General features: G+C 44.5%; 1 protein-coding gene across 2 annotated transcripts in view; it reads right to left on the reverse strand.

Moving 5' to 3' along the window:
• traf3ip2a (TRAF3 interacting protein 2a) overlaps nucleotides 1–14,895 on the reverse strand; it is a 75,397-nt gene that overhangs the window by 37,986 nt on the left and 22,516 nt on the right. For both annotated transcript variants that reach the window (XM_072246633.1, XM_072246642.1), the window contains one exon: nucleotides 4,826–5,075. In XM_072246633.1, coding sequence (XP_072102734.1) covers nucleotides 4,826–5,075 — 250 coding nt within the window. The remainder of the gene's footprint in view (nucleotides 1–4,825; nucleotides 5,076–14,895) is intronic.

Raw genomic sequence — 14,895 nt, forward strand, 5'->3', positions numbered from 1 at the left:
TTCTGCCATTTCATCATGGCTATTTCAATTTTCCTCTCAGTCCCAAAATTCTGCCTTTGCTCCATATCCCTTCATGACCTGACCAATCAAGAATCTATCAACCTCTGCCTGAAAGGTACATAAAGACTTGGCCTCTGCAGCTGCCTGTGGCAAAGAATTCCATAGATTCACCACTCTCTGATGAAAGAAATTCCTCCTCATCTCCATTCTAAATGGACACCCCTCTATTCTGAGGCTGTGTCCTCTGGTCTTAGACTCTCCCACCATAGCAAACATCCTCCCCAAATCCACTTTATTGAGGCCTTTCACCATTCGATGAGGTTGTTCCTCATTCTTTTGAATTCTGGTGAATACAGGCCTTGAGTCATCAGATGCTCCTCATATGACAAGCTATTCAATCCTGGAATCATTTTCATGAATCTACTTTGATTCCTCTCCAGTTTCAGCACATCCTTTTTCAGATAAGAGGCCCAAACCTGCTCATAATACTCCAAGTGAGGCCTCACCCGTGCTTTATAAAGTTTCATTACATCCTTCCTTTTATTTTCTAGTCCTCTTGAAATGAATGCCAACATTGCATTTGCCCTCCTCGACTCAACCTGCAAATTAACCTTCAGGGAATCCTGCACAAGGACTCCCAAGTCCCTTTGCACCTCGGATTTTTGTATTTTCTCTCCATTTAGAAAATAGTCAACCGTTTCATTTTTTCTACCAAAGTGCATGACCATACACTTCCTGACACTGTATTCTATCTGCCATTTCTTTGCCTATTCTCCTGATCTGTCTGTCCTTCTATAGCCTCTCTACTTCCTCAAGACTACGTATCCCTCCACTTATTTACATATCATCTGCAAACCTTGCAACAAAGCCAACAATTCCATCATCCAAATCATTGACATGAAACATAAAAAGAATCAGTCCCAACACAGACCCTTGTGGAACACCACTACTCATCAGCAGCCAACCAGAAAAGGCTCCCTTTATTCCCACTATGTGCCTCTTGCCATCAGCCACTGCTTTATCCATGCTAGAATCTTTCCTGTAATACCATGGGCTTGTACCTTGTTAAGCAGCCTCATGTGAGGCTCCTTGTCAAAGGCTTTCTAAAAATCCAAGTGCGCAGCATCAACCAATTCTCCTTTGTCTATCCTGCTTGTTATTTCTTCAAAGGATTGCCATAGATTTGTCAGGCAAGATTTCCCTTGAGGAAGCCAAGCTGACTACAGCCTATTTTACCAAGTGCCTCCAAGTACCCTGAGACCTCATTCTTAATCATCAACTCCAACATTTTCCCAACCACTGAGGTCAGACTAACTGTCCTACAGTTTCCTCTCTTCTGCCTCTCTTCTTTCTTGAAGCATGGAGTGCAATTTTCCAGTCTTCCGGAACCAGTCCAGAATCTAGTGATTCTTGAAAGATCATTACTAGTGCTTCCATGATGTCTTCAGCCACCTCTTTCGGAACTTTGTGGTGTACACCATCTGGTCTGGGTAACTCATCAACCTTCAGACCTTTCAGTTTCACAAGAACCTTCTCCCTAGTAATGGTAACTTCACACACTTCATGACCCCTGACACCTGGAACTTCCACCATCCTGCTCGTGTCTTCCACAGTGAAGACTGATGGAGAAGATATCCGCAGGGAATGTCTGTGATGGAGCTGTATATCATCTTGTTGAAAAGCTGAGAGTTGACCACCCTGTGGAAAGTCAGATCTAAGACCAGCATGCTCAGGGGCAGGTGTCCAGCATGCCTTGCAGCTTGCCTGTTATTAGAAAACTTACTCGCTCATGGTTTTGAAAAGAGGAAATAGATATGGTGATTTTTTTTAGGCCTGGCAAAAGTGTTCCCAGAGCTCACAGCCGGGAGCTGTGCAGCGGTGATGAATCACTTGATCTTTTGCATCTCTCCTTGTCCCTCCATCCCACCAAGCTAAATCCAATCAATCTTCTCAATGGTGCCATATCTGAGGTTAGGGACTCCGCAGTGCAGGGTCTCGTGGCTATGAATTCAGGTCCTGCTGAGTCGCTCACAGGCACTGTCTGCTCACTGAGCTGTCCATTCTTGAGACAGTTGCATGTGGGGAACTGTTCTGCTCAGGCACTGTCTGCTCACTGAGCTGTCCATTCTTGAGACAGTTGCATGTGGGGAACTGTTCCCCTGCCCACACAACTCACTTCACTCTGGCACAGCACTAAAAGTACAGTCCTCAATTGGTCCCTTTGTGGGAAAAGGCTGTACTCAGTGATCTCACGGTGTCTGCTGCATCTCATTTGACTTGGGAGCTGAGCTTTCAATAGTGGTCCCTGACAAATGTCTGCAACCCGTTGGACCCCAAGAAGCTTGCATCTGCAAAGAATTACTTTGTGACATCAGAACAGCTCTACATTATAGCAAAACTGCTTCACATAATGTTCTCGAGGACCGATTTAATTGTACTAAATCCATACTGTTTTCCTATTTTGTTGATTTTCATTCCTTCTTTTATGGCTTCTTTTATATACTTAACCAAAAATAGAGAAAAGAAACCTCTTTGTATTATTTTCTTTCAGTCCATTCATTACAAGGGAACTGGATCTTGGCTGCCATTCCATTACTCTGGGCTTTCTGCCTATAAACATCTCCACACAGACAACCTGCCACTTCCCTGCAATGCTGCAGAAGGGAAAGTAATACAAGCTCTGCAAAAAAATTATGCACAAAAAAGGGTATAATGAACTCAATTTAATATTATTTTAAAGTCTATGGCGTGTCTCCTTGCTTAAACAGAAGAGGTGCTTCAGATAATGCATGTTGGTGGAATGAGGAGAGACGCCTGAAGTAGTTCTTAAGCCTGGCAACATGAGGTGTACTGGCCCGAAACTGTGTGACTGTAATGTCCACTGGCGATAGATGAGGGAAAAGAAAAGGATATTCACTAAGCCAGAAGTACACAAATCCTGGAAATGGCTCAGAAGGACGTGTCTTCGGTTTTGGGCATCTCCCCAAAGTTCCTAACTTCAGCAATGCCAAAAGGTGAGGGCTGAACTACGCGGAGACTGATTTCTGAACAGTAATTGGGGGGTTGTTGTTACAGCCTTCAGGAGGCCTGTGGTACTGGCAGAAACAGGATGTACTCAGCTGCCTTCATAGGAATTTCATCTCAAAGAATTTTCATTCGATGTACAGTACTGCGCAAAAGTCTTAGGTATATATATATATATATATATATATATATATGTGTGTGTGTGTGTGTGTGTGTGTGTGTGTGTGTGTATGTGTGTGTGTGTATATATATATATATATATAATAAAATATGTGGAATGTATTAGCTAGGGAAGTTAACTAATGTTTCAATTATTGCAAAGACTTTAAAAGTGGGATATTTATTATGGAGATATTAAATATCATCATCATCATTATGTACTGTGTTGTATGATGTGGACGATCCTAGTCTTTCCACAACCATGATTATTCTTGGCAAATTTTTCCACAGAAGTGGTTTGCCATTTCCTTCTTCTGGGCAGTGTCTTTACAAGACGAGTGACCCCCAGCCATTATCAATACTCTTCAGAGATTGCCTGCCTGGCATCAGTGGTCACATAACGAGGACTTGTGATATGCACCAGCTACTCATATAACCATCCACCACCTGCTCCTGTGGCTCCATGTAACCCTGATCGGGGGTGGGGTGGGGAGGGGGTACTACACCTTGCCCAAGGTTGACCTTCAGGCTAGCAGAGAGAAGGAGCACTTTCCACCTCTTTTGGTAGAGATGTATCTGCACCCCTGCCACCACCACCCTGCTACCCTGATTATATGATATAGAAACATAGAAATATAGAAACATAGAAAATAGGTGCAGGAGTAGGCCATTCGGCCCTTCGAGCCTGCACCGCCATTTATATGAACATGATTTAAGGAAGACAAATTTTATTTTAATTTTGGTAGAGATGTATCTCCACCCTGCCACCCAAGATATGGGGATATTTAAAATATGTTGACCCTTAAAATATGGTGATGAAACGTCTGCAAGTTAATTGCCAAGCTTGGCAAACACCACAACATCAAGCACCTCTACCCGAACTACGAATATTCACCACCATCTACTGTGTTTATTACGGAATTCTCCATCTGGATTAATCCTCACAGACCTGTTCCTCAGAGGTGTCACCTGAGTGGTAAACTCCATTGGGAGAAACACACACAAAATGCTGGAGGAACTCAGCAGGCCAGGCAGCATCTATGGAAAAGAGTAAACAGTCGACGTTTCAGGCCGAGACCCTTCTTCGGGACCAGTGAGGTGGTGGCCTGACTAGCTGTAGTGATGAACCGGCTTTTCTGATGAAACTGGCAGTCCTGAAACATCAACTGTTTACTCTTTTCCATAGATGCTGCCTGGCCTGCTGAGTTCCTCCAGCATTTTGTAGGTGTTGCTTGGATTTCCAGCAGCTGCAGATTTTCTCTTGTTTGTGATTTCCCATTGGCAGAAAGTGGTTTCAGGCAAAGGAGAAATTGATTAAATCTTTGGGGTCTTCAGGCAATGAAAGATACCAACAGTCTTTTTTGACCCCTCTTCCAACCATAAGATGCCAGGAGGTTTTGGGCAATGTGCTAATCATGGCACTCGTGCACCAACCATATGAATAGTCATTAGTTGGCATATGTAACAGCAGCAATGGGAGACTGCAATAGCACACAAAAAAGCAGGAACAGAGAAAGGATCCCACATGAAAACAACATTCACAAACACAGAGAAAGGGGATGGACAGAAAGAAAACAATAACGATGCACAGTTATGAAGCAAGGGGTATAAAACAGAGTGACGAGTAAAACCAGTAACTCACTGATGTTCTTGTGGTTGAGGTCGATCCTGGGTGAAGTTCTTTTCAGTTCCTCCGTTCCAAGGGTGCCTCAGAATATACCGAGGTGGGCTGTTAAACACTCCATATCCATGTGGTTGAAAAGGTAACATCTCTTTCACAGCGACGTCTTGGCTGTAGCTTTGACCAGGATGCAGAAGGAGTGGACCATGCTGATTTATGCCGCCAGAGCACTGTTTGCAGTTGCAGACCGGAGGATTGCAGCTCCTGTCACCTGGTTGCAGAAACGCACGGAAACAAAACTGTGATTTACTTAAGTGACAAGACAGAACTTTGATTGGAAGTGAATCTGTTTCCACTATTAGCCTGGTGGCTCCAATCTTTACCCCTTGTTTATCCCCCACTCGTTCACAATTCCTAAGTTGCGGTGTTTTGAACTTCCACCTACAAGTTACAAGAGATGCTACAGCTCCTCTTTGAGGCCAGGTGAGAACTCTGAGGGGAAAAAAAACCGTAGATGCTGGAAATCTGAAAGGACAAAGTGCCGGAAATAGCCAGAGAAATGGAGGTAATGTCTTCTCCGACAAATGTTCCTTCTGTTTCTGTTTTCACAGCTGATGCCCAACCTGCTGAGTGTTTCCATTGCTTTCTGTTTTAATTGATAAGCTGTTTGTGGACTATGAGAGGCATTGCCTCTGATGCTGTTTCTTCCCAGAAGGAAGACCTAAAGAGTCTCCTTTCCCAGCAGGGGTGAACGTCTGCCTCTATTCCTTGCTTCATCACCTGGGCCGACAGGGTGAAGCCAAATGCGGTTACCCAGCAGCCTGTGAAGCTGGAACGAGTTGAGTCCATTCTCTCTGGCACAGCACATTCTGAAAACACGGTGTGCTTTACACTGGGGTGGGGGGAGATGGTAAATGGTGATGTTCAGAATGACCCATGTACCCTTGAATGCAAATCACTGGAAGCCAAAGGAAATGTTGGCTTTTGTTGCAGAGCATTGAAGTACGAAAGTAACTTATTCTACTGCAATTAAATTGGGGCTTTGAAGAGACCATGCTGAGAGTACTCAGCCCAGTTTTGAGCTCCAATGCTAAACTTGATATTCCTTTGATAGAAATAGAGTGGTAAAGATTCATCTAACAGGTGGCAGGTCTGTCAAATGAGGAGGGCAATTCTTCACCCTGGATGTTGCAGAGGCTCAGTCTGTCATGAGCTCTACAGCTTGCCATGGAGCCTTAAGTTGCTAGGATTCTTGAGTACCTATATTTAGTAATCGTTATCTTAACTAAAGCCATTAGGCCCTTGTGCTTTCAGTTCAATCTGGTCAAGTTCGTTGTGACTTGCTTTCTATTTAAAAAGTACTCTTGTTTAGTGCCCTTTTGGAGTCACTCTACCATGGAGCCTGCTCCTGGCTTGAGTTGATGTCAGCGACTCCCATGACACAGAAAGCTTGCCAGTCCTCCGTGCTTGGGTCTAGTCCTGTGAGTGCGCGCCATGGCACCGTCAACGGGTTCACTCAAATCACAGATCAATAGGCTTCTGGATATCAGCGGAACAAAGGAATATGGAGATAGGGCTGGAAATTGATGTTGAGGAGAAGATCAGCCACAATCTTAGTAAAAGTGAGGCAGGTTAAAGGGGCTGAATGGCCTACTCCCATTCCTATTTCCTGCATTGTTCTCAGCACAAACGAGGATGATACAGAGTGGCAATTAAAGACTTGGATTTTTGAAGTACTGTACAGTAATTTACAGTTTACAGCTAATGGCACTGTTGTGATGTAGGAAAATCAGCAGGAAGTTGTGGAGCTCAGTAAGATTCCACAAACAGTAATGTCTTATTTAGAGATACTAGTGGAGGAGTAAGTATTGTCCTTCCAAATAACTCCATTGGATCTCTTACATTAACTGGATACAGGGGATGAGACTTTATTTTAAAAGGACAGCACCTTCAAAAGTATAGCACTTCACCAGAGTTCAATACTGTGTTAGGATAGGGATCTGTTCTGGGACTCAAACCCCAAACCTTCTGGCATGTGAGACAAGTGTTTTGCCACTGGCTCACAGCGTGTAAGGAGAGTTAAATGTAATCCCTTCGTGGTATATGCTCAAATAAATTGGAAGTTTGAAAGACAAAATGGTGTCAGCTCAGATTGTGGTAGTGGCCTGTTTTCCCCCTTATTGACCAATGTTTTGGTTCTATTTTTGAATGCATTTCATTAAGATTAGATACCAGTAAAAAATGTTTCCACCTCTACATGCCCACTGTTTCTATTTTTGATTTGTGTATATCAAGGCCGAAGGTTATAAGAGATAAAAGGGGTCCTGAAGTGTATAAAAAGGGGCAATTTCTTTGTACAAAGGGTGTACCTTCTTTTAGGCTGGGTCTCGACTAGTGCTAAGGGTTGGAGATAGGGTCGAAGATGTTGAGAGAGGTGGGGAGAGAGTGTTGGAGATAGAAAGAAGGAGAGAGAGAAAGGGAGGGGGGAGAGAGAGAGAGCACTGTAAGAGAGGTTGTGGGATCTGTGGTTTCCCTTCAGCATTGTGTAGATCATCTCATTAAGTGGATGATAAGTATTAATTTGTTTTCTGTACGACTACTTCAGTAACCATTTGTCTTTCTTTCTCTATCGTATGCTTTTATATAACTCTAATAAAGTGATTTCTTGTGGCCTTTATATAACTCGAATAAAGTGATCTCTTGTGGCCTTCAACATGTGCACTGTTGCATAGTACCTCCTTGGTTTGAAAACACCTAGTCCTGCTCAATAAGTAAAGAACAGGGAAGGAATTTGAAAATAATTTTCATTACAGGCTGACACTCAGAAACGGGACAGCTCCTGATGAATGTCGGTCCTCTGGAAGAGCAGGAGCCTCTGGCGTTACTGTATCAGCAGGAACAGAGCCTGCCAAGTGAAGAATTATATCTACCACATCCATGAGGCTGAACACCAAGTGTGTCAGAGTACTGAACGTGCCTGAAACCCCCACCATGCTTTAGAAACTTCTCTGAAATATTGACCAACAAGGATGTGTCAGCAAGTCAAGATTACAAATCAAGAACTGCTTCAGAGCTCTGCATGCTTGATGATAGCCGCACACGGGTAGTCTGCAAAGTCATTCTCCTTGCATGGATGTCAAAGACTTAGTTATGGATACAGTAAGATTCTTCTTAACTTTAAGTTAGCCATCTATGATGGCACACACAAAATTCTGGAGGAACTCAGCAGGCCAGGCAGCATCTATGGAACAGCTGAGATTTTGGGCCAAGGCCCTTCATCAGGACTGGAAAGGAAGTGAAGAAGTCAGAGTAAGAAGGTGTGGGGAGGGGAGGAAGAAGTACAAGGTGGTAGGTGATAGGTTTAACTGGGAGAGGGGGAGGGGGATGTAAAGGGCTGGGAAGTTGTTTGGTGAAAGAGATAAAATGCTGGAAAAGGGGGAATCTGACAGGAGAGGACAGAAGGCCATGGAAGAAAGGGAAGTGGGAGGAGCACCAGAGGGAGGTGATGGGCAGGTAAGGAGATAAGGTGAGAGAGGGAAATGGGAATAGGGAATGGTGAAGGTGGGTAATTACTGTAAGTCAGAGAAATTGATGTTCATGCCATCAGGTTGGAGGCTACTCAGACGGAATATAAGGTGTTGCTCCTCCAACCTGAGTGTGGTCTCATTGCGGCAGTAGAGGAGGCCTTGGACTCCCATTCCAATGTCAGTCCAGTGTGTGTTGTTTGGATCTGCAGAGTTTCTCGTGTTTGAGCTACATCTATGTGTGATTTACTCTTCCATGGATGTTCCTCATGCACACCATGAACCTGAACTAGCAGCTGCCAGCAACTGAGGGTAACTCTGATGATATGAAGGCCTTGTGCTGTGTTCGGTGAGAACAGTAGTACTTGGTATGGTCATTGTTAGATTAAAAACTATTTTGAATAAGTGTAGCCATCTCTGCTCTAAAGAAAACACCCAGCAGCCTATCCAGTCTCTCCTCATGGTCTTCAGGAAGCAATGATATCCAACACGAGAGCCAGTGAAGAGGTCTGAGATGCTATAGACAATAGGTGCAGGAGTAGGCCATTCGGCCCTTCGAGCCAGCACCGCCATTCATTGTGATCATGGCTGAAGGGTTTATCCTGACCCCAGTGTTTTCACCGCCCTTGTGAGGTCATTGAAGCTCTTCCTGCTCTATTGCTATTATTCACAAAGTGAGGTTTACATTAACTACACTAGACAGCATCAGGAACTATTTCCAGTAAGCATTGTGTAGGCAGAGGTCATGCATTGCACAGTAGCTCAGTGTGTGTGTGTATGTATATATATATATATATATATATAAATGTAGTTTTAAATAACCTACATAAAAATTGCTGGTGAACACAGCAGGCCAGGCAGCATCTATAGGAAGATGTACAGTCATGTTTAGGGCCGAGATCCTTCATCAGGACTAACTGAAGGAAGAGTGAGTAAGAGATTTGAAAGTGGGAGGGGGAGAGGGAGATCCAAAATGATAGGAGAAGGCAGGAGGGGGAGGGATGGAGCCAAGAGCTGGAAAGTTGATTGGCAAAAGGGATATGAGAGGATCGTGGGATGGGAGGCCTAGGGAGAAAGAAAGTGGAGGGGGGAAAAGGCCTGGAGGATGGGCGAGGAGTATAGTGAGAGGGTCCTCCAGGTTCGGGGGTTCAGCTCAGAGCTAACAACCCTGACTGGTCAAAAAACAATTGTTATGGAAACAGCAATGAAGAATCCTTCTGTATCTGTGTGCAATGGCGAGGACAGACAGATGGAGAACCTTCACTGCTGCCCTAAGCACCAGCAGTGTAACAGACAGTAACTAACGTTGCAAGTAGAGTGATCAAGCCGAGAGGGTGCAGGAAAGATTCACAGGATATTGCCTGGGCTGCAGGAGTTAAGGATAGATAGACTGTGATTGATTTCCCTGGAGCAGTGGAGGCTAAGGGGTGCAAATATGGAACAAACCACCAGAAAAGGTGGAAAAGACAGGTATAATTACAACTTTAAAAAAATTGAACAGGTACGTAGATAGGAAAAGGATATGGACCAAATGCAACAATTGGGATTAGCTTAGTTCTCACAGTACTTTGATCAACATGGAGGACAATCAAAATTAAATGCAGACAATCTCAGTTTCTCTGATTTCTCTATGATTATGATGACCCTCTTCTCTGGGCTCACTCTCCTTTCTTTTGAAATGAATATCTTAAAGTGTTCACTGTAAATATTAAGGGAGGCTTTTATATACAGCCTCGTTCATTTGTTCGTTATGTGCTGTGTCCTATTGATGTGGGCCATCATGGTCTTTCCATGACATTGATTGTTCATGGAAATTCTTTCTACAGAGGTGGTTTGCCATTGCCTTCTTCTGAGCAGTGTCGTCACAAGAAAGGTGACACCAGCCACTGAAATTGAAATATCTTTATCGTCATTGCATAGTACAATTTGTCATGCACCAATACAGTGAAAATGAGTTTGCAACTCTCGTACTCAATGCTATAAAACAACAAATAAAATAAATAAACAATAAATAAAATGAAGTAACCAACCAGTACAAGCAATGTCCAGCAGTACAAAAGCACAACTCAGATGCATGACAGCCATAAAATCAGTATTAAAGTAGCAATATAACAATTTATGGATTGATGCTTGATCAATTGGTTCAGAGCAATTATAGCTCTGGGGAAAAAGCTATTTTTCAGTCTGGAGGTGCAGGCATAGAAAATCTTATAATGTCTGCCAGATGGAAGAAGTTCAGACAGATGATTGCATGGGTGTTTATTGTCCTTACAGATGCTTGTAGCTTTCCTTAGGCAGCGTGAGCTGTAGGTGTCCTCCAGGGCTGGGAGCTGTGTCCCGATGATCAATACTCTTCAGAGTTTGTCTGCCTGGCGTCAGTGGTCGCATAACCAGGACTTGTGTTACACACCAGCAGCTCGTACGACCATCCACCACCTGCTCCCGTGGCTTCACGTGACCCTGATCCGGGGGGGGGCACGGGGGCTAAGCAGGTGCTACACCTTGTTGCCCAAGGGTGACCTGCAGACTAGCAGAGGGAAGGAACGCCTTACATCTCCTTAGGTAAAGATGTGGCATCATTATGTCTTCAAAAACGTCCTGTAGACTTGTTTCAGGCTCTGAGGACTTTAAGAGGGATGTAGAAACAGAGCATGCACAATTTTTTAAAAATTCATTTTTAGGACAGGTAGTTATTAAGAGCCTCAACCAGTTTCATGTCACCTGACAGGTTCAGTGGGTTGAATCCAGAAGGCAGAGCATCAGGAGCAAAATAGGGACATGTCCCCCTTTGTTCTTGACGCCGATGTTCTCCCCCTCTACATCGTTTAACACGTTGTCCTTGCAAATTAGTTACACAAATGACAACAGCGAGTTTGTTGATGTTTCAGAGAGTTGTATCACAGGGCACGGGATCAGGCCCAGCCTCGTCCGCATTGACCATCAAACACCCAGTTTTTGTGATACAGTAACACAGTAACCGTCCTTTCCGGCACAATGAGCCCACTCTGTCCAATTTACCCGTCCGACCAATTAACCTACTACGTCCTTGGAAAGCCGGAAGAAACTGGAGCGAAGGCACACGGTCACGGGGAGAACATACAAACTCCTTACAGACAGTGGCAAGAATTGAACCCCGGTCTCTGGAGCAGTGATAACATTGCGCTATCTGTTATGCTATCATGGAACCTCACTTATTATATTTACTAATCCCATCTTGTTCCCTCCACATTCTTATGAGGACTAGACTATAAAAGCAAGGGTGAGGCTTTATAAAGCACTGGTGAGGCCCCACTTGGAGTATTGTGAGCAGTTTTGGGCCCCTTATCTTAGAAAGAATGTGCTGAAATTGGAGAGGTTCATGAAAGTGATTCCAGGATTGAATGGCTTGTTCAATGAAGAATGCTTGATAACTCTGGGCCTACACTCACTAGAATTCAGAAGAATGAAGGGTGACTTAATTGAAACTTATTGAGGGGTGACCTAATTGAAAACTATCGAATGGTGAAAGGCCTCGATAGAGTGGATGTGGAAAGGATGGCTCCTATGGTAGGAGAGACTAAAGATCAGAGCTCACAGTCTCAGAACTGGAGGACGTCCTTTTAGAACAGAGATGAGGAGGAATTTCTTTAGCCAGAGAGTGGTGAATCTGTGGAATTCTTTGCCACAGGTAACTGGAGGCCAAGTCTTTATGTATGTTCAAAGTAGGGGTTAATAGCTTCTTGATTGGTCAGGGCATGAAGGGGTATGTGTGTGGGGGGGGGTGTAGGAAGGTGGGAAGTTGGGGCTGAGAAGAAAAGTGGATCAGCCATGATGAAATGGCAGAGCAGACTCGACAGGCCAAATGGATAAACTCTGCTTCTATATCTTATGGTCTTATGGCAACTCCCCACAGATGCTGTCACTCACCAACATACGAGAAACAATTTACCGTCGCCAATCAATCTACCAACTTGGACATTATTGAAATGTGGGAGGAAACCTGAGCACCCGGAGGAAACCTACATGGTTAGAGAGAGAATATGCAAACTCAACACAGACAGCACAACATCACCGGAGGTGTGACGCACTGGCTCACCTAGCTTCGTAATTGTGCTACCTCAATCCCTTTTATAGAAGAGTATGCTTAAGCAAATCCACACCACCCGCTTTCTGAATTTGCTCTTTAAGGGTGAAACCCAGCACTGAGCACAGTAGATAATAAAGTTTGCTATTTGATTGCTCAGTGCTGTTGCATAATCAGCATTGAGCTGAATCATGAGATGGCTGGTATTTGATAGTGTCATTTTGAAGGGAAGTTGCAAGCTGAGAAATGCCCTGTTTCATGCTTTTTTTTAAAAAAAAGAATATTTTCCAAAGATCTTTAAGATGCAGCAGAACCACAGGAACAGGCAAGAAGACCAACTTGGTTTAACGTCTCAGCCACACCACAACAATGTTTACACCAAGGTCTAAGAAGAGAAAAAGTCAACATCTGCCACCACATGCCAAAACCACGCAGGTTCATCAATAAAATGTCAGCAGTACATGTCATTGCTTAATTGCCTGCCCTCGATGTTTCCTGTAGATAAGGATGTGAACGTGTGTATAGCCGTGCTACAATGACAAGGCACAGCCTTACAGCACAAAGGTACATCCCATCCTAAATAAAGTTGTAAAAGGGAGCAAAGACGGGAGTTTGTATGAAATTGTTAGAGAAAGATGAGAGGGCAGCAGGGTTAAATGTAACACAACCATGTGGCTCTCAGTTAAATTACAAAGCAAATAAAGCCAACTTTACATGACCACTATGGGTGATGAGGTGGAGATACATCTCTACCAAAGGAGGTACAAGGCACTCCTTCTCTCCGCTAGTCTGCAGGTCACCCTTGGGCAAGGTGTAGCAACTGCTTAGCCCCTCCCCACCCCACCAATCAGGGTCATGTGAAGCCATGAGAGCAGGTATGAGCAACTGGTGCGTATCACAAGTCCTGGTTATGCGACCCCTGACACCAGGCAGACTATCTCTGAAGAGTATTGATAATGTCTGGGGTCGCCCATCTTGTAAAGACACTGCCCAGAAGGTGGCAATGGCAAACTACTTCAGTTGAAAAATTTGCCAAGAACAACGGTGGTCAGGGAAAGATCATGATCACCCATGTCATGCAACATGGCACAAAACAAACAAATAACTTTACCCTAAGAGCTAAGCAAACCGGACAACGGAATGAGCAGATGTCTGTTGCTACAGGACACTGGATTCTGTCATCACATTGATGACTAAGTTAAATGAAATGCAAGAAATCCTTGGGACAAACATGTCTTGTTTACCCAACTTTTGAACAGACGGAAGACTGCTGTAAGTTCCAAAACATCGACTATTCCATTCCCCTCACAGATGCTGCTCGACCTCCTGAGTTCCTGCAGTAGTTTGGTTTTTGCTTTAGATTCCAGCCTCCACAGTCTGTTGCGTCTCCCTTGGGCAGATTATCTCAAAGTTGAGAGTCTGGGACCCGCTATGAAAGAACTGTGTGACTTGTGGAAGGACCTGGAAATTGGAATTAGCTAGGTGGACAACATAGTCAGCATGGGCTTGATGGGCTGAAGGTCCTGTATCCATGCTATCTCTCTCTATGACCATATGTAGATGAAAGCTACCTGCAGCTTGATACAAAACAGAGGACTCAGGATGAGATGGTGAATATCAAAATAAACCAGATGCTGGAAATATGAAAATTTAAAAATAGAAATTACACAAATACTGAGCACATCAGTCTGTCACAGGTTACAAATGTCGCTAGCAATATTAACAACTACTATCCATCTCTGATTACTCCAATATAGCAGCTGCACCACTCACTATTTCTCAAGGTGGAGCGAAGAGCGAGTTTGTAAATCTGACAGGAGCAAAGGACGTTGGGAATGGTGAGGGCGTAGCGCCGTGGGAGGAGCATGGGTCAGGTGGCAGCAAAGGATGTTGGGAATGGTGAGGGCATAGCACCGTGGGAGGAGCGTGGGTCAGGTGGCAGCAAAGGACGTTGGGAATGGTGAGGGTGTAGCGCCGTGGGAGGAGCATGGGTCAGGTGGCAGCAAAGGATGTTGGGAATGGTGAGGGCATAGTGCCGTGGGAGGAGCGTGGGTCAGGTGGCAGCAAAGGATGTTGGGAATGGTGAGGGCATAGTGCCGTGGGAGGAGCATGGGTCAGGTGGCATCAAAGGATGTTGGGAATGGTGAGGGTGTAGCGCCGTGGGAGGACCTTGGGTCAGGTGGCAGCAAAGGAGAACCAGGGGCCCAGGGGTGGGTGGTGGTGTGGGTGCAGATACTCCCAGCCCTGAGAAACCAGGCAAGGCATTTGATCCAAACTATTGGTTCATTGAACATTGCAGGAGGTTTTTCTACTGCTTCCTGCTCCCTTTCCCTTTTCCCCAATCATAATTCCCCTCTCCCTGACCCCGTTCCACTCCCACTCCACAACAGAGACCCATATCAGAATCAGGTTTATCATTACTCACATGTCATGAAATTTGTCTTTTTTTTAAAGCAACAGCAGTACAGAGCAATATATAAAATTACTACAGTGCTGTGCAGAAG

The sequence above is a fragment of the Mobula birostris genome, chromosome 2 (genome assembly GCF_030028105.1).
Source record: "Mobula birostris isolate sMobBir1 chromosome 2, sMobBir1.hap1, whole genome shotgun sequence".
Classification (NCBI taxonomy): domain Eukaryota; kingdom Metazoa; phylum Chordata; class Chondrichthyes; order Myliobatiformes; family Myliobatidae; genus Mobula; species Mobula birostris.